At 36.7% G+C, this 22171-nt stretch overlaps 1 protein-coding gene and 1 long non-coding RNA gene across 2 annotated transcripts; both read left to right on the forward strand.

Moving 5' to 3' along the window:
• Window positions 1-332: 332 nt before the first annotated feature.
• Window positions 333-7919, forward strand: LOC115928555 (L-rhamnose-binding lectin ELEL-1-like). Its single transcript, XM_030995865.1, has 3 exons — window positions 333-409; window positions 6743-6881; window positions 7727-7919. The coding sequence occupies exons 1-3, from the start codon at window positions 349-351 to the stop codon at window positions 7917-7919; spliced, it is 393 nt and encodes a 130-aa protein (XP_030851725.1). The 5' UTR covers window positions 333-348.
• Window positions 7920-14496: 6577 nt separating this feature from the next.
• LOC115928436 lies at window positions 14497-18910 on the forward strand. Its single transcript, XR_004066055.1, has 5 exons — window positions 14497-14672; window positions 15583-15642; window positions 16322-16399; window positions 17028-17087; window positions 18821-18910. It is a non-coding gene; the product is annotated as an uncharacterized LOC115928436 (long non-coding RNA).
• Window positions 18911-22171: the final 3261 nt, after the last annotated feature.

A 22171-nucleotide genomic window follows, 5' to 3' on the forward strand; every position in this document is an offset into this window, starting at 1 on the left:
ACTATTCTTGCTCCGGTATGACCTGGTGTTCCTACTGAAATGAATTTCAAATTAATTCCCTGAATTTTGCAGTGTATCAGTGTAATCATGGAAGCCTTCTTATCAAAAATCCTATGGATTTTGTAGAAACAGATATTTATGAAGGGCTATCTAATACCCTACTTCCAATTTACGTCAACTTTAAAAAAAATTTATCTAACATGAGATGTTTCGTTAACCCACGAACTTTGAAATATTTTTTCCTAGATAATCACTATATTCTCTCCTCCTAAGACTTATGTAATATTTGACACTTAATTTTGTTTCCACTGATAATTCCAGATACCTACCTACCAAGAGCCGCGCAGTATGGCGTGGACACTAGCCTTTTGGCTACTGGCCGCATTGGTCCTTGACCCGGCTATGTCAGGTAGGTCTTAATCCCACCGCAATCTATACGATCTGACTACGATCTGACTACGATCCGATTTTGGGGGAGAATTTGCAATAGCGTTTGATAGGAACATTCCTACGTCAAAAATATTCACGATCGAGAATGTAAATTGTCAACTGATTATTGAAATCTAAATTTCAAGGAATGTCATGCTTTGTTCTAGAAGGAAATACTAAATCGGCTCAGAATTGCAATGTTTGTTTGTTTGATTGATTTTATTTCTGCGTTCAAAAATATACAATTCAAATTCAAAGTACAAAATTTCGAACAATAACAAATACAATGAATACAATGTTTACAAAAGTAATTAAATGAAAAATCATGTTCAATTATATCATTCGATAAACATGTACGAAGCATACAATAACATAAGAAATATGAAATATTTTCAATAAATTAGAGAGGTAATTTGGAACGCAGGAGATACCGTCAGACCAGTCGATCATTTCCTACGAGTGATAATGAATATATTTATACAAATGATGAAAATGATAACAATAACCATATGAATACTAACACCTGAGTACATATAAAAATGCACTCGGTTGTTATAATTTTTATAATTATTTATAACTCAAGTGAAGGATGTATCTTTAGATTTCTAATACTCATTGACATTTATTAAAAATTGGATCGCAGCTAGATTGTGTAGTTTGAGCTGGGTATATAATAAGTATATATAACGCTAGATGTGACCCATTAATGTATGCGGTGTTTATGTGTATGTTTAACCTGACTGCTAACAAAGGTTGTAAGTAAGCAACCAGGGGACCAACGGCTTTCAGTCCTCTCCGAAGGACTTGGTAATGAGTGTTAATGTCTCATCAAAGGGCACGAATGCATCTTCTTGAGTTCGAAGCCGGGACCTCCCGGTTACCAGACCACTGCTCTACCACTGAGCCATCGCATTTGGGATTATAAAGAAAAGTCTGGAATTACCTCTGTTGTGAACAAAAGCTGTGGAAAGGAAGAAAAAGGAGGAAAGCCTATTTAAACATGAAAGCTATATTTCCATGTATTTTCATTCACTCCTGCAACTTTCCTTGAGTTTGAGTTTATTGTTTTGAGTTTATTGATTCACATTTCACATGCAGAAATAATACAGATAACAAAATATACACAGTAAAAACGCTGCTTAAAAAAGTGATGTTCACTTACAGTTGTACACTATCTTAAACAACAGTTGAACAAATTGTAAACAATGTTGCTCGAAACGAAAGTAATTTTGTTAAACATTCGCTGTTTGAAATTTAATGACTGCTATATTTACTACACGAGAGCTTTTAGACAGTGTTGTTTACATATGACGTCATGTGTCACGTGCCAGTAAAGTGCGCGTTGGCTAAAAGCTTTGTTTCACATCATGGCCGACCAAGCTGTAGAGGTGTCGTGGATGAGTGGAAACGTCGCCGGACTGTCGTTCACAAGGTCCACGGTTCGAGTCCCGCCGCGGCACTAATGTCCTTTGGCAGCCTAGCATAGCCGGGTAATGTTGGAGCGCCTTGAGGACCTTGCAAGGTCGGTACGTGCGCTGTATAAGAATCCAATAGTATTATTATTATTTAACAACAGCTCCTTTCTAAACAACTTTCTTTAAACAACCCAGTTGTTGTAAACAACCCCCACTGAACAACAGCTCCTTTTTAAACAACCCAGTTGGTGTAAACAAGCCCCACTGAACAACAGCTCCGTTTTAAACAACTTTCTTTCAACAACCCAGTTGGTGTAAACAACCCCCACTGAACAACAGTTCCGTTTTAAACAACCGTCTTTAAACAACACCGGTTGTTTAAATTGTGATTTTAAACAAGTTGTTCAAAATGTTGATCAACTTAGTGTTTAAACTTTAAACAACTCGAGTTGCTTAACATTAATTTTAAACAACTCTTAGATCAGGTCACCCGTTAATCCAAAGTTGTTTAAACTTTTAAACAACATGTTCACTAAAATTTTAACTGTGTACATAAAAGACATATTGTTTCATAATTTAAAAAAAAATGATTATAGTAATTGACAAGGTAATCAGACTACAAAGTTATATGTCATCACATTTGTTTGACGTCTAATATCATTTAAAGGAAACCCAGACAAAAGTACGAACTGTGAAATGTGCAGGAACCTATAGAAAAGCGAAGCTTGTAAAGAATAGGTTCCTGGTCTATTTCCAGAGTCCATGCCCTCTATAAAGGTTGCATTAAAACATCTAAATGCCTTTCTTATTAATAATAAAAAATAATATTTAATTTTTATATAGCGTTTAATACAGATGTCTCTAAGCGCTTTACAAATATACTTTTACCCCGGTCATTGGATTCAGTGCTTGCCCGCACACAATGGATTTCTTAGGGGTTAGGCTTAGTAGCTCCTCTCTCTTTCTTTCTTTCTTTCTTTATTTATTATTTAAGATATTTTGCGCAGTAGGCAAATTATATTCATGATAATATTTTGAAAATGTATATCTTTTAGAAGAATATTCCTAAAATCACTGTGGTGGATTAATTTCTTTTGCAATTTGTTTTGGGTGGTTGGTTTCGCATTGAGAAATGGCTGCCCTGAAATAAATGAATAGGCATTTCTACTATGCCTGTAGAATAAAGCAAAGAGGAAATCCGATATAACATCTTTTAGTAACTCCATGGTGTGGCTTAGCCTTAGAGCATCAGGAAAAATACAGCAGATGTCAACATTGGTAAAAATCGTTATTTTCGTACAAATCTGTCAAATTTCCAACAGATGTCCTGTCGCATATCAAAAGAAAGTTCTATTTTTTAACAGGAGCAGCAGCGCAGATATTGATTTTTCTTATTCCATCTAAATAGATAGGCGGGACAGGAAGTTTTGCAATAATTTGTTGTCAAGATAACTATATAATATATATATAAATACATGTATGTGTGTGCGTGTGGTGTGTGTGCGCTTGTGTGTGTGTTTATATATAGATTGGAGAAGTTTTATCCTTCATGCATGTAGTTAGTTGTACAGTCTGTTTCAACCGAAGGCTGATCAGCTCCTGATCTAGACTTACAAAGAATGTAGATAGGTGCTTAAATTTATGTTCAGTATGGGTTACAACACAATAAGAGGTAGGGCAGTAAAAGATACCGGACAATGCTAAGTTACTTATGTTTAACTGTTGACAACTTGAATAATTCATAGCTTTCCTGTTTTTTTATCGGATACTGTGCAAAATTTCACCCTTTTTACTCATTTGTTATAATTTTATCACTACCAGCTAATTATCAGTAGGAAGATACTGTTTCTTGCATCGCCTGCTTAGCATGAACATATTTGAATCTGACCAAATCTAATAATCTATACATGTATATTTCAAGTTCAGATTTAGAATAGAAATACAACTAAATCTCTCTTGTATCACATGAGTTTATAAAATTAATCTTTACACTTATATAGGTAGAGGGTAGACGTAGACAGAGTTCAGAAGGGTGAGGTCTGATTTTTTTACCCACAACGAGATGATTTCGACGTACATTACATGATGACATATAACGCATGTCAATAACAGTAATAAAGTTAAGGGGGAAATTAGGCAAATGTTTTCTACATACTGTTTTGAACAAAATTACATTTTTATTCTACTATATCAAGTCATGAATAAAGGTTGTACTTGGCTTATTTATGTAAAATTATCATTATCAAATGGGGCAAGTCTTATACATATTTTTAAATTTTTTTTTAATGATCAACAGCAAAACTTGATGGTTCCTCTCCGTTGTAATAGTACTTCTTTTTCTTGTATTCTGTGTTCAGTTAAACTTACTGATATTCTCCTTAATTCGTGTTAAATGGATTACACAAATGAAGATCACATATTGGTGATACATGTATTTACATTATTGGGTGAGATTTGACCTGAAAGAGGAACAATTAGGTCAAGGCCATCAGGGAAGGAAAACGTTTCACAATTAAAGAGATTAAAGTAAATTCGTCTGTTACCCCCTGTCCACGCACAACATTTTCCGTGATTAGGCGTGATTAGCTATACCGTTTCGCGATAGTTATACAGTTTCGCGATAGTTATAAGATAAAATTGTGTGTGTGAACGCTCACTAACGATACGTCGTATAACGAAACGCAGGTTTGGGCATCGTTTCGAACTAGAACTCAATAAAGAATCACGCCTAATCACGCCTAATCACGGAAGGTGTTGTGTGTGGACGTAACTAGTGTAACTAGTGTAACTAACTTGGCGGGGCTTAACGTGACCTCGAGCGAAAGGAGACCAGACCTCTCATTTCCGCTTCCATTTCATGACCGCAGTAGCAAACTGCGCACCTATACGACATTTCGCTGTAGAGTTTCAGAATTACTTTCTTCTGTGTGAGGACATCCTGGAATTTATACGATGATTATTTATACGACGTTTCTTTTGTGTGGACACTCTGAAATTTATACGATGATTTATACGATAGATTGTTTTGTGTGTGGACACGCTGTTAGATATTGCCGTTGCAATGATTGTATAGGTCAGGAGCCGGTCTCGACAGAACTGTCACCTCATTCTTAGAGGTGTCGTGGTCTAGTGGATAAGTCGTCGGACTGAGGATCAGAGGGTCTGCGGTTCGACTCCCGCCACGACACTAATGTCCGTTGGCAAGATATTAATCTACATTTGCCCCTCCCAACTCAGGTGTTAAATGGGTACCGGTAGGATGGAATTCCTTGAATGCTGTGAGCGTCGAAATTGGCTGCCTAGCAGAGCCGGGGTAATAGTTGGAACGCCTTACAATAATCATAAGCACTATGCATGGTAGATAATATGTGCGCTATATAAATATCCAATATTATTATTTTTATTTGTATTCATATTATTTGGCCCATCAACGTTAGCCGATTGACAGAAACATTGTAATTCTGACCGTAGCTGTCGGGTTTGGTACCAAGAGTCCTCAAAACAGACCCTAAATCGGGTTTATTTGCATCTAGCAAAAATGATGATACTCAAGATTGTACTTTGAACATTTGAACTGAATGTAAAACAGACTTTTTCTTTACATCCTGGCAATTTATTTGGGGGGCTGCAACGATTGCTTTAAGGGCGTTTTAGTGGGGGCTTTCTTTCCGGGGGGGGGGGTGATACACCCTTTCCTAATTGGCGATTTTGTCAGTTTTTATATTGTTGTAATTTACAGCCCTACATATTCTTACCAAAACAATGTGGTCCCGTGGCTTGACACCCCATCTAGACGAGACCTTTTGTCAGCTTTTGTTTGTAGTGTGTGTATTGGAAAATCCCCGAAAGTTACGGTCAATATCATTCAGACTGGCAACGTTTTCGTCTAAGTCCCTTTCAGAGGTTAAAATCATTTCGATATAAGATGATTTTTCCGGACAGGCTTCAAGACTATGTTGGAGTATCTTTCTGAATGTAAAGTTTTGTTAAACAACACACCCACTCACCCCCACACACACACATACACCACACGCATAATGTATTGAATGCAGATAGATGACTTATGACTCCTGCGAAAATATATTGGAGGTATTTGAATCTTTAAGATAAAATCAAAATATCGGTACTATTGTAAATTATTGAGATGATGAAACACAGCCCGTCTTCACCATTTCTTCTTCTACTTGTAATATTTAAAGGGCTATATGCAGCTTAACTCGGAGATCTGTATGTAGATCACCAGATGTGTATTACAGGGCCAAAAAACACTAGGTATACTCCCTCGTTGTGAGAAGTGTTTTGCATATGAGGAACAGAGTGTTTCCCCTGAACCCGAGCCTGCATCTAGAACAGAAGGGAGGGGCGCACTTAAGCACATCGACAATCATTTTAACTTTTTTTTTGTTTGGGGGGGGGGGGGAGGTAGGCTTTAACATCTTTAATTCAACTTTATTCGAGATGGTTAAATGATATGGATTATATTTTGTGACTGAATTATTTTACGCCGACTCACATAGTGAGTCTATAAAAGCCCCTTCAGAGCTTATATCTCTAAATGGCCCGATAAAAGTTATCTTATAATTTGTACAAAGCTCAAAAACCAATCAAGGCGACTGCTGGATACGTGTTCAGGAATGTTATATAATCATTATTTATCTATGCGCCAACGATACATTTTATGATACACAGGTCGAATTATAATTATTCTTTTAAAAAGCACAACCTACACATTGGCACTGATTCTGAAATGCGAAAAGTGGAACTTATCCATTTTTTAAAAGTCCTGTGGATACTTGGGGTGAAATTTTGTGGCTGCAAAGAAAAGTACATCACCATGAAATTAACATTACTAAAGATGGTTAATTGAAATACTTCAAGTTTTTTTTTCTTTGTTACAGAACGACATTATGTGTGTGAAGACGAAACGATGCTTATTGACTGCAAAGGAAAGTACATCAACATTCATGGCGCTGTATGGGGTAACATGAACCCCAAACTTTGTCCAGATATGGAAGCCGAAATCAATGGAATCGAACCGTAAGTATCTTTTATATAACAAAATGATGTATGAACATATTACTAGTATTATCGTTATTAAGTATTTATCGTCACCCGTGCTTGGGAGTGGGATAGCGAACTGAATCACTTTGACCCGCTGGTCAATCCTCCCGGTATGACTGATGGAAATATGATATAAGGCTTACCTTATAAAATGCCCCTCTCAGCCTGGGCTACTGGAATTATTTTTTTTATATACCAAAATAGGGAAAGAAAGAAAGAAACTGAATATAAATTCGATCTAGCTTATAAACTTCAATGCAATGCCAGAATTCCATACAAATAAGTCATATAGCGCTTAAAAAATAAATATGTGCTGTATTATATATATATACTTTATAATTGTAAGTTATGATTGTTGGTTAAAACACAAAAAAGTGGTGGGGGTCCAATAAAAGTAACCAACAAGCAAGGGAAAGTAAAATGGCGATAATAATAGTGAAATCAGATAATGTAATTACGCCCATATCCATCTCACACTTAAAAAGTTGTTCGTTTTATTAACTCTCTTTAAAAACAAAATCGTGGGATAGATATTTCGTCATAACTAACGGAATGGTTAAAGGTACATTTCATTACAGGAATAGCCTATTTAAAGTTTTTGGTAGATATCGAGTGCGTTGAACCGGGCCTTAATAACCCTATTCTTTTTACATTTAAGCAGATTCATTAATTTATTTACTTTTTTACAGTCGAAACCGTAAAGCAGAGTGGTCTTGGTTATATTTAAAGTTGTCACAACTCATCGTGCACGTGGAACCTGGCCTTTATAACGTAATATTATTAATCTTCGCTTGTTCATTTACTCTAATTCTTTTTTACAGTCAGCACTGTAAAGCAGACTTGTCTTGGTTCGCAGTAGCCTTCCATTGCCAGGGACAGCAAAGTTGCAAACTTCCAGCTAGGAATACGACTTTCTTCAACGTGGACCCGTGCGCGGGAACCCGCAAGTACCTGGAAGTCAGTTTCGAATGCATGGAGACCGAGCAGAAGTGTGAATTCAGAGGCAAGTCCTAAAACTTTCAGGTTGCATTAGATCCTATCCAGTCCGATCCAGTCAAATCTAGTCCAGTCCAGTCCAATCCAATCCCAAACGGGAATTTGTAGTTTTGAAAGTAGACCTCAAGGAGAGAGTGGAGAGAGAAGGTATGAAGGAAGACTGTTCTACAACCTAGATATGCAGAAACAGCACCGATATTTCGTTGCCTAATCCAATGCGCTGGTAATGACACTGCAAAGACATATTACCCATGATTCATCTGGGGAAAGACTGAGGTAGTGGCTAGTTTTAAGCAGTGCGTAATAGGCAAGTCTTTAGCTGAGTTATAAAAGAAGGCAAATCACTAAAAAGGAGGTACTTAGGAAGAATATGTTTACACCCTATAGGTGCAACTAGCTAGAAGCAGTGATTAATCATGTCGAACATGTTCGATCATTTTCAAGCATATTCGATCCACAATTAGATGATTTTTGTTCCAATTTGACGTCAACAACGACATAGTCATACGTAGCTCGGGGGAGGGGCTGATATTTGTTGCTCGATTAACAACTCTAGTTTTCAAATTTTGATACAACGTTATGTTGTCGTAAGAAATGTAACAAGTATGTAAAAGATGCTAGTAGACTACGTCACTGAGTGGCGGTTGCCCGAATATAGTTAATTTTGAAATTTTAAGACAATAGTCGTGAGAAATCAAGGGCAATTTGGTGTACAAAACACTCATCGACATTAAAAATAAGCGACAAAGGCCGTGAAAATACGTCGTTGCATTTTCAGGCGTACGGGTTCATCCCGTCGATTTGTACATATCATTTAAACAAAATATCATTGAATTGCTGAATTGCCTATGACTATGAGTCTCTTTGAAATGCTGAAAGTGAAAATGAATACATTATAAAAGGGTGTTTCACGATCGATATTTTCGTGTTTTTGTGGGGGGGGGGCGCGTAGGGGTGGGGCGTTCTCCTAATTGTTTTCTGGAAAAACATTGCAAAATAGAGGCTTAATTTCTTAATCCTTTAACAGGACTCACAACGGGCAACGATTCAATATCATTTTCTTACAAATAATCATTCAGGAATTCGTTTCAGTCAAGTGACCGCCAGACACCTTTCTGCTTGACCCTCCTATGTAGATTTCGACCCAAGGAATCTGAGGACATCTTACGCGTGTTACCCCGATAAGCTGAGGGCGGAATGCCCGGAGGGAACAGCTATACACCCCTTGGAGGCTAATTTCGGTCGGATGGGTACCGACGTGTGTAACACCAGTACCTCCTATACCGATGACATCAATTGCCGATATGAGCCAACATTCCAACTGGTATGTCAATTAATTACATTGCATTTCAAACAGACACTGTATGGCGGCAGATCTGCTTCAGAGAGTATCTTTTTGTCTCCAATTGATCTATATTTAGGGCGGTGGGGGCTCGAAGAAAAATCTCGAGATACGGGGAGAAAATGAATGCAGTAACCCCAACCACCACCAAGGCGCCCCCAAATTATTTTTCTGGAACAGCTTCTGACTGGCGGATCCAGGGGAGCGAGGCATATACCCCTTTCCCTTTCCCCTTGTAAAAAAATGTTGTACCCCCCTCCCACTTTTTTCTTCTTTTTTCTACTTAGCAGACATTTTCATTCTTATTTTAGGCGAGCAGTGAACACGCAGAAATATTGTCGCTTTAATCCAGGTGTAAGGGGTTAAGGTCTGCAAATTTAGCTTCTGCCCTCCCCCCCCCCCCCCCCCCCCCCGTGTAAATAGTTTTATTGAAGCATTGGTTGATAGCCTAATTTAATTATTTTCAAATTCTGTCACTACAACAAAACAAAACAAAAGGAACTGTTTCATTTTTTGTTGATATTTTTCTTTCACTTCTTAGGTGTGTATAGCCTGTCGCGGAAAACAGGAGTGTCTGGTAGACCCACATCGCTTTGGAGATAATTGTATAAACACCGAAAAGTATATCAGCTTCCAGTACGAATGCCGAAAACTGCGTGCGGAAAGTAAGTCTTTCTTTATATAAAGGGCTGATTTTTCAATAGAAATAGATAGTGCTGTGAATTAATATATTCATAACTAGAGAAAATAAAACTTTTCGCAGTTACATTACTATTGTAAGAATGAAGAGTGTCAATAAAATCGCATAAGTTTGCAGTATAGAGAACTTAGGCACGGAATGGATGTAATATTGATATCATAGATGGGAATTTCCTGAGAATTTCCTGACGTACTATGCTTACATCTCTAACAGATAATCGTTTTATATGGTCATGAAACATTCACCTTTTTACGTTTTATTTTTTTCCTTTGCTTGTACTAAAGCAGGTAGGTCTATTAACATGATTTAAGAGTGTTTTACTACGGATAAGAACAGAGAAAACATTTATGCTTTAAGGGATATGCTTTATATTTCACCACGTGCCTCACCTCTTTTGTAGAGTTCTAGAAGACATACTAACAGAGTGGTATATTTATCGATTTGTTTTCCCCTTTCTCTTTTAAATGCAGTCGTCCCAAATATAGGTAAGTATTTTTAATTTTTTTCTTACATGTTTGATTATAGAAGGATCATTAACCAGGTTCTCCTTGCCCCAAGATTGTTTAAGAGGCTTAAACATTTGTTTAAAGAATGAGTTGAGTTCTATTCATGCGATTGCATTGTGCAAGAAGCGATTTGGAAAGGGTCATCGTGTAGCAAATAAGTATTGGTGTATACCGTGAGGTTTAGGAATCATCAAAATGATAAGAAATTGGCCCAGTTTTACTAAGTGTCACATGTACAGTAAACAGAAATTTGTTTCATGGAATACACAAACATGTGGGATCAAAGTTGTGGTTCAAAACCTTTAGCTCTTACTTGTCATAATTATTTCGAAAATGAGGGCATTTGAAAAGCCTTCCTTTTCAGAAAGTTCTTACGCGGAGGAAATGGCATGTAAGTCTCACCAATTCCATTTAAAATTTTCTTTTCAAGATCCCGTCAAAGGCGAGGTTTTCATCGTACCTACTGCCCCTCCAGTGGTACCCGGTAAGTTTAATAATAAATAAATAGTGATCATGGTCATGACATGGATTAGTCTGGTAAAAATACCAGTTAACCTATGAAAACAGTTGCAAACTATTTCATTCCACTACATTGATCTTAGGAATAATCTTCTAAACAATCTACTAAAAGTTAAAGAAAATCTGAGTAGTGCATATATTACTACTACTACCACGACGACGACGATCACTTCTACCACTACTACTACTACTACTTCTTATTATTATTATTCTTCTACCACTGCTGCCACTACTACTTCAAACTACAACAAAACAACATTTACTACTACTGCTGCTACTACTTCTAATAATAATAATAGTACTTCCTCTTCTTCCTTTCCTTTTTCTTCTTCTACCACTACTACTACTACTACTACTACTACCACTACTACTACTACAAACAAGAACAAAATATCAGCAACAAAAACTGCTGCTACTTCAATTACCTTTTAATGCCAACATTACAATGACAAATTTATTGATCCGAATCTGATTTCTTTGTGATATAAATGTATTTTTAGGTATTGAAATAAAATTTCCCTTGAGATAACTTTTCAAAAGTCCTTGCGATTTCATGTATTTAACTGATATAACTATCAAAATGATAATACTTAAATTTGGCATCGCACAATTTCGTATGTTTTAATTTGCATTAATTCCATTAATCTGTTAATTTTGATTATCAAAATATATACAGACAAAGATTTCAAGGGAAAAAAGCTAAGACAAAACACTTAGATACAAAGGAAGTAAGAAATACCCCGACTATTTGTAATGAGTTAGTTTCATGTATTAGATTCAACAAGCATATATAGCAGATGATATGTGAGAGGATTGAAAGTCAATCCTCGAGCAACCATGGTAACTGTTTATCTCTGTTTCATTATCCTTATAGATCCAACCGAAGACCCAAGTCTCTTCGATGGTAGGTATTATAGATTGACAATTATAGTAGAGTCTTCACTAGCTCGAGAATGAAAGGGTATTTATTTATCTGAAGAAAAAAATACACTCCAGGGATAAACCATCTTGTCCGATGTGCTCAAAAAGTAATATTGACAGCGGCAAAACGCAATCCAGCCTTTGTATCGAGTTGTATGAAAAGGGGAAAATAGAGAAATAGAACAGTGACAGTTTGGCGGACAACACCCCCGTTCTTCGCGTTTACAAATACATTATTAATATTTTTTTTTTTAAATCTCCATAGTTCCTCCTCCGTTGAAGTACTACTCAAAATTTACGTACACGTGTACCATGGATTATGGATATACGTATTACGGAGAGCAAAATAGTATAGGTCCTTTTAAAATAAAAGACCCTCCTGAGGCATACATTTTGAAAATTGACAAAGCGCAAACTAGTAACAACTTGTATGTTGGAAAAAAATAGTTGTCTACAAATGTATCACAGTGACATATCGTTTAAGCCAATTTGAAGAGCCCATACGTTCCGCCATACGTAAAGTGATTACGACTTTCAAAAACTCGTAACTTTCTCATTGTTTGTACGATTTCGTTCAAACTTTCACGAGCCTGCAACATGATTCGGGTTGGATTTTCCTTTGAGGTCTGAAGAAGCCCTTGGTCCAATACAAGCCTATCACAACTCTATTATATCCATCCATTTTGTCGGCACAATCGCATAGGTTTCTCCAGAAAGTCATGTAAATGTTGACTTCGCTGGTAATACACTTCATAGTACTCTCTACGGCTCCGTGGAGATTAGCGGTTTATTCACTTGACTCTCAATCCAAGGGATGAGGGTTCGAATCTCAGACCGGCACTTACGTCCCGGGCAAGTCAATAATCCTAAATTTGAATCCAAAATTTCACGTTGAAGTTAAACATGTTCGAGAATAAATCGAAACTCGAATGAATTATTGTCGTTATTACAACAAAAATGTATCAATTACATTTTATGAATCAAACCTTATAGTTTTTGTTTTCTTTATTCCACTGGCACTGATAAAGGGAAAATGATGATTTATGTGATCCCCATCACGACGTGCAAGATGCTCCATCATTCTCATCCTCTATTTCGAAAGATATTTTTAGATTATACTAATCTTGTCCGTTGTTTCTCAAAACAGCTCCAGGTGTAGGAGTGATCGTGCCACCGGAGAACCCCCGTGGGGATACTGTCATGATGACCCCTCCTGTACGAGGTATGAAGCAAAGAAGTAAACCCAGAAACAAAAATGTTTATGATTTTTGTTCTTTCTTTCCGGAAGTTGATAATTCCTGAACGACGGATGAATAAAAGAAACAAACCAAGAAACAAGGATTTGTTGTTTTCCCCGAAGTTTAAAGCGGTTGGCGCAAAACCTGACGCGCCATTTTGAGAGTGACATCCCTGACATCGTACACAAAGTTAATGCACAATAATTATGGGCTCCTTTGGATTCAAAAGATGTATTAATAAGTTACTGATCGTCGGTTGCCATAAAATTGTTTGCATTCGTTAAAAACCTTCTCGTTTTGCCATTAAAAGGCTGTTTGTTAATTTTCTATCAAAAAAAGTAATTCCTTCTTTCCTTACATTTCTGGCAGGCGATACAGACGTGCAAGCACCGCCAACTCGTGCACCGCCAGCACCAACAGAAGCACCAGGTATTATTTGAGTCTTTACAGTTGTTAGTGTTAACTACGTAGTGATCCCCAGAATTGAGTTTGATAAAACGCGTTACTTGGGATAATGTGGTCACGTGGGCGTTTTCTGCGAATCATTTGATTCTACATCCCTATTAAAATGACTTGATTATTATTAATAGTCATGGCTAAAATATAAGTTAAAGGTGTCTTTTTAAGGAGGGGTATACCTGTTTCAATTCCGAATTGCGATTTCGTAAAGAAAGAAATGATGGCAAGTTAAAAAAATAGATAACTAGAAAATTGCATTTAAGTAGATATCAGTAAAAAAAAAAAAAAAAAAATTGACTCTCTTTTTTGAAAGGTCAGATGCCCCGTTTCTGCAAGTTTCTGTCAGAGACTCTTTAACCCTAATAAGGCCAGGGGGGGGGGGGGCATAATGGCCCTCCCCCCAAGCAATAAAATACTAAAGTTGAAAAAACAAACATAAATAATTATCAAAACAAGAGATAACATGAGGAATAACCTAGCTCTTCCAAATTTTTTGTCGTATTATTGTTTCAAAAGGTCTTACAAATACATGTGAAAAAGAATGCTTAAATATAAAGAATATAAGATTTATGGGTAAAACGGTGAATTTTATGACCCTATTTGCATAAATTACCATAAATATGCAAATGAGTGAATTTTTCAAACAAATTAATTACCATGGTATTCTAAACACTTCACTTGACATGCGTGCAAATTTTCGCGGCGATCGGCCGTTTCACGGCCGAGAACTTAGGGGGGTGGGGGAGGGCCTTAATGCCTTCCGGCCGCATCAAGACCTCAAATAGCCCAGCCTTTTTGGGGTTAAGTGTTAAATGACCATGCTCACTCATGCGTGAGTAGTATGATTCCAATTGCATATCATCTCAAAGAGAATTAATCTTATTTTTATAGTAAAGATACGTCAATATCAAATATATTTATTTCAAAATCTTAATTCTAAAATAGTGTCCACTTTCTTCTTCTTTTCTCTGAGTGTATATTTGTTCTTTATTAATTCTGATGGTTTAGCACCCAAAGGAAACATCGTGGTGGGAGATAAGCCTTCTGGGCGTGGCTTCGTCTTAGGTGCCCCTCCTCCTGCTAGAGGTAAGAATAAATTTAGTTTTCTCGAGACAAAAAGACTTCTATAGAAAAGGAAGTCTTATTTCATCTCCATTGCACACAAGGCGTCATATGTGGACGTTGGTCTACATCAGCGACTGGCGTAATACCTGACGCGCCATTTTTAGAGTGATATCGTACACAGAGTAAAATAATGCACAATAAATGCGTTTCATGTTGGGATCCTTTTGATTCAAAAGATCAATTAATAAGACATTGAAAGTGACGACTCGTCTTGTGCTTAGGGTATAATCAAACTCTAAAGTGCAAGTAGAGTAGAGGATGCATTATGCGTGCCAATCTTGTTGAATATCAAACTTGTCTGAATTGTTATTTTAACTATTCAAACCAATTAAACTCTACGGAAGGTGGGACTGGGTTGCAAGTGGTTGTGTTTGTGCGGGAGTGGATGCGTGTGTGTTCGCGCGTGCGTGCGTGTGTGTTTTATGGTGTTAATGTTTTACAGTCGTCAGATAGATTTTCAGGTCCAACTGATGAGGAAAGTAACTGATCGTTCAGTTTTCATAACATTGTTTGCATTCTTTAAAAACCTTCTGGTTTTGCCATTCAAAGGCTGTTTTTTAATTCTATTTTAAAAATAGTAGTTCCTTCATAATTTGAAATTGCTACTTGTTTACTTACTATATTTATTAAATCTTATTTGATAGGAAGCTGTCCAGACAAAATTTCCTTTTTTTAAATTTTTTGTTTTAATACAGCTGTGCCTTATTCTGTTTTTTTATCAATTGATTTTTACATGTATATGTTATCCAAATTAATGTATAATATTTTACATGAAATTGCATGTGTTTACCTTTGTAAAAATTGTTTTTAAAGATGAATTGAATAAACTAAACTAAACTGAACTGAAGAATTTTCCTTACGTTTTTGGCAGGCGACACCGATGTACCAACAGAGCGAACACGTCAACCACCTGCACCAACACCTGCACCAGGTAAATTGTATATTATAGTCTTTACATGTGTTATTATAGATATATTTACTGCTATGAGAGGCATCGCTGTTTCTAAAAGGCACAAGCGCCCCAGTGTGCCTCGGAGTCATAGCACCAACATAAGCACCAGGTATTATTTTAGTCTTTACAGTTGTTAGTGTTAACCACGTAGTGATCCCCAGAATTGAGTTTGATTAAACGCGTTAATTGGGATATAGTGGTCACGTGTGCGTTTTCTGCGAATCATTTGATTTGACTCTACATCCCTATCAAAATGACTTGATGGTTATTAATAGTCATGGCTAAAATATAAGTTAAAGGTGACATTTAAGGAGGGGTATACCTGTTTTAATTCCGAATTGCGATTTCGTAAAGAAAGAAATGATGGCAAGTTAAAAAGATGGATAGCTAAAAAATGGAATTTTAGTAGATATCAGTAAAACAAAATTAATTAAGTTGACACTTTTTTTGAATGGCCAGATGCCCAGTTTCTGCAAGTTTCTTTCAGACACTCATTAAGTGTTAAATAACCATGCTCACTCATGCATGAGTGGTATGATTCCAATTGCATAATCATCTCAAAGAGATTTATTTCAAAGTCTTAATTCTAAAATAGTGTCCACTTTCTTCTCCATTTCTCTGAGTGTATATTTGTCCTTTATTAATCCTGATGGTTTAGCACCCAAAGGAAACATCGTGGTGGGAGATAAGCCTTCTGGGCGTGGCTTCGTCTTAGGTGCCCCTCCTCCTGCTAGAGGTAAGAATAAATTAAGTTTTCTCGAGACAAAAAGACGTCTATAGAAAAGGAAGTCTTATTTCATCTCCATTGCACACAAGGTGTCATTTGTGTCTGTGTTAGCGACTGGCGTAATATCTGACGCAACCTTTCGTGAGTGACATCGTAAACAAAGTAAATTCACAAAGTACGTTTGATGTTGGGATCCTTCGGATACATAGCGAAGTTGAAAGGCATCGGTTATAATCTAACCCTGTCGTACAAGAAGAGTAGTAGATGCATTATGCATACTGTTCATTTTTTGAAATCAAGCTTGTCCACCTTCTTATGTAATGATTCGTATACTGTACTCTATGTGTGAATGTGAGTGGTTGTAGCAGGGCATGTGAGTTTAAAGTCTCACCTCCCTGGTTGTAGGTGCGCTTTTGCGCGTGTGTACGTGTACGTGTGTGTGTGCGTGTGAGTATGCGTGTCAGTATGTTTGTTTCTGTTCATTGCTTGTTATTTACAGTTAAGGACAGTGACGTCAATATGGAGATTATTCCATTTATTCTTAAAAAAACTCTTTTTTTCCATTCAAGAGCTTTTTTATTATCTCCCTTTTAAAAAAAAAATCGATTCTTTCATCATTTTCTTTACGTTTTTACAGGCGACACCGATGTACCAACAGAGCGAACACGTCAACCACCTGCACCAACACCTGCACCAGGTAAATTGTACATTATAGTCTTTACATGTGTTATTATAGATATATTTACTGCTATGAGAGGCATCGCTGTTTCTATAAGGCACAAGCGCCACAGTGTGCCTCGGAGTCATAGCAGGATGTAACGTCCCCGAGAGCCGGTATAGAAACAGCTTTGCTTCGAATATTAAAGCAGTCCAATCAAGTTCACACAAAATCTACAAAACATTTTTACCTTAAAATTTTCTTGAGTAAAGACTGGTTAAAACATCACAGAAAATCTGAGACACTGTCTGTAAATCTTCGCTGTAAAGTTGCCTGAATGTTACGATCATTCGGGAAGCGCACACACATTGCATTGAAACTTTTACATGTAAACCAATGGGGATCTCAGCAAAAATTATTTATGCGGCCCGTTACCTGGGGCAACGGGCATCTTTCTCATAAACTATTGACCGTTAGGCGGGCATGGCTAAAATCACGACCCCCAATTTCGACCAATCAGATGACTCGATTTATTCAACATACTAAATAAAGGTATGTAACGTTACTTGCGTAATGATCTCAAAATTGATTTTGGTGAAATGCGTTACTAGGATAATTGGAAGTGCGTATCATTGCACAACACTAGTTGACATGATCATACCAATTCTAAAGAAATGTGTAAGAATACAAAAATGCAAAATACAAATTAGTAAAAATTATCTCCTCAAAGTAAATGTCAGTGGGCCTGGCTGACAATACCTGAATTGATAGTCGATGATGTTTTGGACTGTTTCAGATTAACCGTTGACGGATGATTTTACCAATATTCGAGGATGATTATGGAAAGAATTATTTAGTCTTAATTTTGTATTTTGATGTCCCTTCGGCGATTAATATTGGAAAAGTTAATGCTGTACATTCCGTGGACTCAAGCGGCGTGACACAATTCCAGGCAATTGACGCATGTTGTTCGCATATCATTTTGAAAAGTATTCTTTTCTTTGTCACATTTTTTATCTGCTATTATCATACGTACGTTCATTCATTCATTCATTATTAAGAATGAATTATGAATTAAACAAAACAATAAAGGCAAATGTAATTGGTTCCATCTCAGATATATAGCTGCAAATTCATTTCAACAAAGTGGCACAATCTTTTATCTTCCTCCAAAAAGCAAATGCATGAACAATTATAAACGAACCGGCAGATTGCACATACAATCATGTAAAATCCTCCATCGGTGATTTTACACAAAATGGTTGAATCATGGAAGTGTGGTGGTATAGCGGTTCATTAACTTGGCTCTCAATCCAAGGGTTTAGGGTTCCAATCCCAGCCCGGCACTAACACCCTATGGCAAGACTAATTATGAAGGTGTCGTGGTATAGCGGTTCATTCACTTGGCTCTCAATCCAAGCCGGGTGGAGGTTTTGAACCCCAGCCCGGGACCAACATCCTTTGGCAAGACATAAATCCACATTTACCACTCTCCACCCAGGTGTAGATGGGTACTTGGTAATTACTGTGGTAATAATAATGGCAGGGCCCTCAGGAAGAACAGCAGTGAAGCTGATGAAGCTGCCCTTGTTAAACAAAATTAGTAGTATAATTTAAATATTGATAACGCAATGTGCAATGGATATTAGGATAAACCGAAAACCACTTGAAACAAGGAAAGGATACTATCTAACCAGCAAAATGCCTAAAGTAATTCCACTTCGAGAAATTTGCTTATTAATCTTTTTCTTCTTTTTTTGCTATTTATGCAGCACCTACGCTGAATCTGAAGGGAATCTTTGCAAGCAGATTAAGTAAACAAAGTAAACCTTTTAGGCTTGTTCCCGCGGAAAAGAGTGAGCCAGCTGGTAAGTATCGATTCGATGTGTTGAGCACATTATAAGGTAGCAAATTTTACATACTCTATTTCAATATTAACATTCTGTCAATTTCATCTACAAAGAATAAAAGACGAAGAAAAGAACCTATAAGTTATGGCCCATAGCTATATAAGGGGAATAATAATGTTTTGCTTCAAAAGCAAGCAAAACGAACAAATAAACAAACAAGCTAACAAATTGTAAACAAAATTCTCGATCGCTCTCTTTTTCTGAGACAAATCGAAATAAAAAGTCATGAGGAACCAAATTTTGATCTAATTTTGCTATCGGGGGCTTAATTATGCCAGATTAAATGTTACCAGGGAGCAGAGCCCCCCCCCCCCCCTCCCCCATCTCTACCGGATCGACCACCGATCGTAATACAGTAACGAAAGAACTAATGTTCACACTAAAGGGTGATTACCTTGTACTTCTATTGTTTATTTCACAATCAAGCCGAAGTTGGAAATACGGATGTTGTAGAGGCACCTACTCGGGGTGGACAAATTGAACAAGGTATGTGAAAGTGGTGAATCAAGTAAGACATGAATCATTATTTTATACTTTTCTTTTTAGTTTGTAAAATGTTATTATAGCGTCTACATGTGTGTATCGTACTACTGCTCTACCACTGAGCCCTCGCGTCTCACTATGTTACCCTAAGTAATCTTCATGCATATTAGGGGAGTGGCAATCCATTATTTTAAGGAGTAAGTGTTAATTGGGATCACTTCATTTTTTAGTTAATTTCACTTTCCTTATAGTGGAATAGGCTCCAAAGTAGGTTTTTATTACTATTTTAACTTATTAATTTTATACATGTCTGTAAGGTACCCCACTGGAAATAAGCTCTCGAGCTTTCGTGGGTTATCCTGTTCAAGCTAACTTATTTTTGATCTGTTATTATTGTATATTGTTGTATGTTGGAAGCTTGTCGAATAAAAATCAATCAATCAATCAATCACCTCGATGATCTACTCTCTGCCCACACATCCACGGATGCGCGGATCCAGGAGGGGGGGGGGGGGGTGAGCGGGCCTTGCCTTCCCCTTCCTGGCCCCCCCCCAAAAGACGGGCAAAAAAAATTGTGACCAGAAAATTACCTTTTCTTTTTTGCTTAAGAAGGGGGGGGGGGGTTGTGGTTAGTTTTTTTGTTTAAGCGCTCACTATCGGCCGGCGCGATTTTCAAATTTTCGGGGTCAAAATAGAAGAAGGAAAAAAATAGATTTCAAATTTGGGCCTCCCCCTAAGAAATCCTGGATCTGCGCCTGCATCCACGTACAATTCACGTTCGGCCACCACAGTGACACTAACCATCTCCCGAACCAATACTTATAACAGATGATAGGGCTTATTAAGTTATTGCCCTTCACAATCTGGAACTCTTGGGCCTCTGTATGAAAGAACTACCATACTCTTTCAAGAAGTGTTTGAAAACACATCTTTTCTACTTTGTCGTAACATTCCTCTTTGATAGTATTTAATATATAAGCCTATGAGCTTTGTAAAAATAATGTTCTCTCTGTTCGAGTATTTTTGTTTCGTGTGCTTTGTATTTAATAAAAAGATGCTTGATTCTTAAATGAATCGTTATCATTATAAATATTATTATCATTATCATTTTCATCGTTATTATTATAATGTTTTTATTATCATTATTATTATTTTCATTACTATCATTTTATTACTTAATCATTATTATTATTATTATTTTCATTATTGTAAACTCTCTCGGAAAAATATTTTTCTCAAGATCTCTTAAATAAACAAACAAACAAACAAACATCTGTTTCATTCTTCTCTTATATGCTCTCTAAACCAATTATTTTTCCATGGTACAGAGAACGGCAAGGGAAGCATTCGGTACAGCGGTTCAGTGAAAGGGGGATCATTCAGTCTCTCCAATCCAAAACCACAAGGTAATTAGCTCCTCCCATTTGTTCAATTTTTGTTCAGAGTCAGACTATAGGAAATTCGAAACTCGAATAAAGAATCATCGTTGTATAAGTGGTGAAAGGCGTGGGCCCATGGAGCTTTTTTCTTTTAATTATCGTAATGGAATTCCATTTCCAGTGAAATTAGATTAAATTAATTCCTGATTGTATTTCTTGTAGGAGGTAGACGTTTTTAGGCTATCAAAATATAAAACAAGTATTTAGGAATGTATATATATATATATATATATAAATATATTATAAACCGAATATTTTGAGAAAAATGGCTTGACCTCACATTTCTCGAGAGCACAAATGTAAAACGGTTCTGCACGTATTGATCTCGCTCAAATTTCCTATCACCTTTATTTTTAGTATTTCAATATTTTCAACGAAAATCAGTTTGGGAGATATCATCTTATTTGCAGCTTTTTAAGGTTTATCTAATTAAACTTTCCTTCATCATTATAATCCAGAATATCAGAACTCGATAGATTTGTACCTATCCCTGAACAGTTCGGTTGTCAGTGCAGGTACCTGGTAAAGTTATTAAAGATCACTAATTGGGGGGGGGGGGGGTTATATTTTTTATTTTTGTATTTATAAAGTTAATTGATTTCTTTAAACAAATTGTTTATTAGTGTTATTTGAGTGTTTATGCGACATTGGTGTTTGATACCCGGTTTATTTTATCAATTCAACCCTCTTAAACGAAAACAAAAACAGAAAAACAGGAAATACGACGATGATGACAACAATAACAACAACAACAAAAAATATGGATTCCCCCATCTTAGACAACCAAATCAAAAACAAAAATAATCACATGCCCCTCTTTTTTTCTTGGTCTGACAATGCAACCGGGGGCTCACATAGGGGCTTTTTAATTCCAGACTCGGTTACCAGATTGGGTTTTGCCGGTGGAGCAAGTCTCTCCTGCGATCCACAACTAATTGAAAAACAGAAAGTAAACAACAACAACAACAACGACAGCAAACAATATGCCCATGCTAAACAAGCTAAATTAATACTAATTGACTTGTATTTCTCATGTTTTATTTCACATCAATCAAAACGAAGTTGGAGACACTGATGTTGTAGAGGCACCAACTCGGGGTGGAGTTGAACAACCTGAACAACCTGAACCAGGTATGTAAACGGGTTGAATTAAGTAGGACAGGAATCGTTATTTGCTACTTTTCTTTTTAGTCTGTAAACATTTTGTATAGCCTCTTCATTTATATATCGTACGTAATTTGATACTACTTCATGCACTAGGCTGCCGTAAATTAGGGGGGGCGGTGTAGAA

The sequence above is a fragment of the Strongylocentrotus purpuratus genome, unplaced genomic scaffold (assembly GCF_000002235.5).
Source record: "Strongylocentrotus purpuratus isolate Spur 01 unplaced genomic scaffold, Spur_5.0 spur5_scaffold_3, whole genome shotgun sequence".
NCBI lineage: Eukaryota > Metazoa > Echinodermata > Echinoidea > Camarodonta > Strongylocentrotidae > Strongylocentrotus > Strongylocentrotus purpuratus.

What these genes read in the sequence shown, in the direction of transcription:
- LOC115928555 (XM_030995865.1), top strand. Translation starts at nt 349, where the DNA reads ATGGCGTGGACACTAGCCTTTTGGCTACTGGCCGCATTGGTCCTTGAC. An exon ending in CCTTGACCCGGCTATGTCAG is followed by an intron (nt 410 to 6,742) that starts GTAGGTCTTAAT and finishes TCTTTGTTACAG; the next exon opens with AACGACATTATGTGTGTGAA. An exon ending in GAAATCAATGGAATCGAACC is followed by an intron (nt 6,882 to 7,726) that starts GTAAGTATCTTT and finishes TCTTTTTTACAG; the next exon opens with TCAGCACTGTAAAGCAGACT.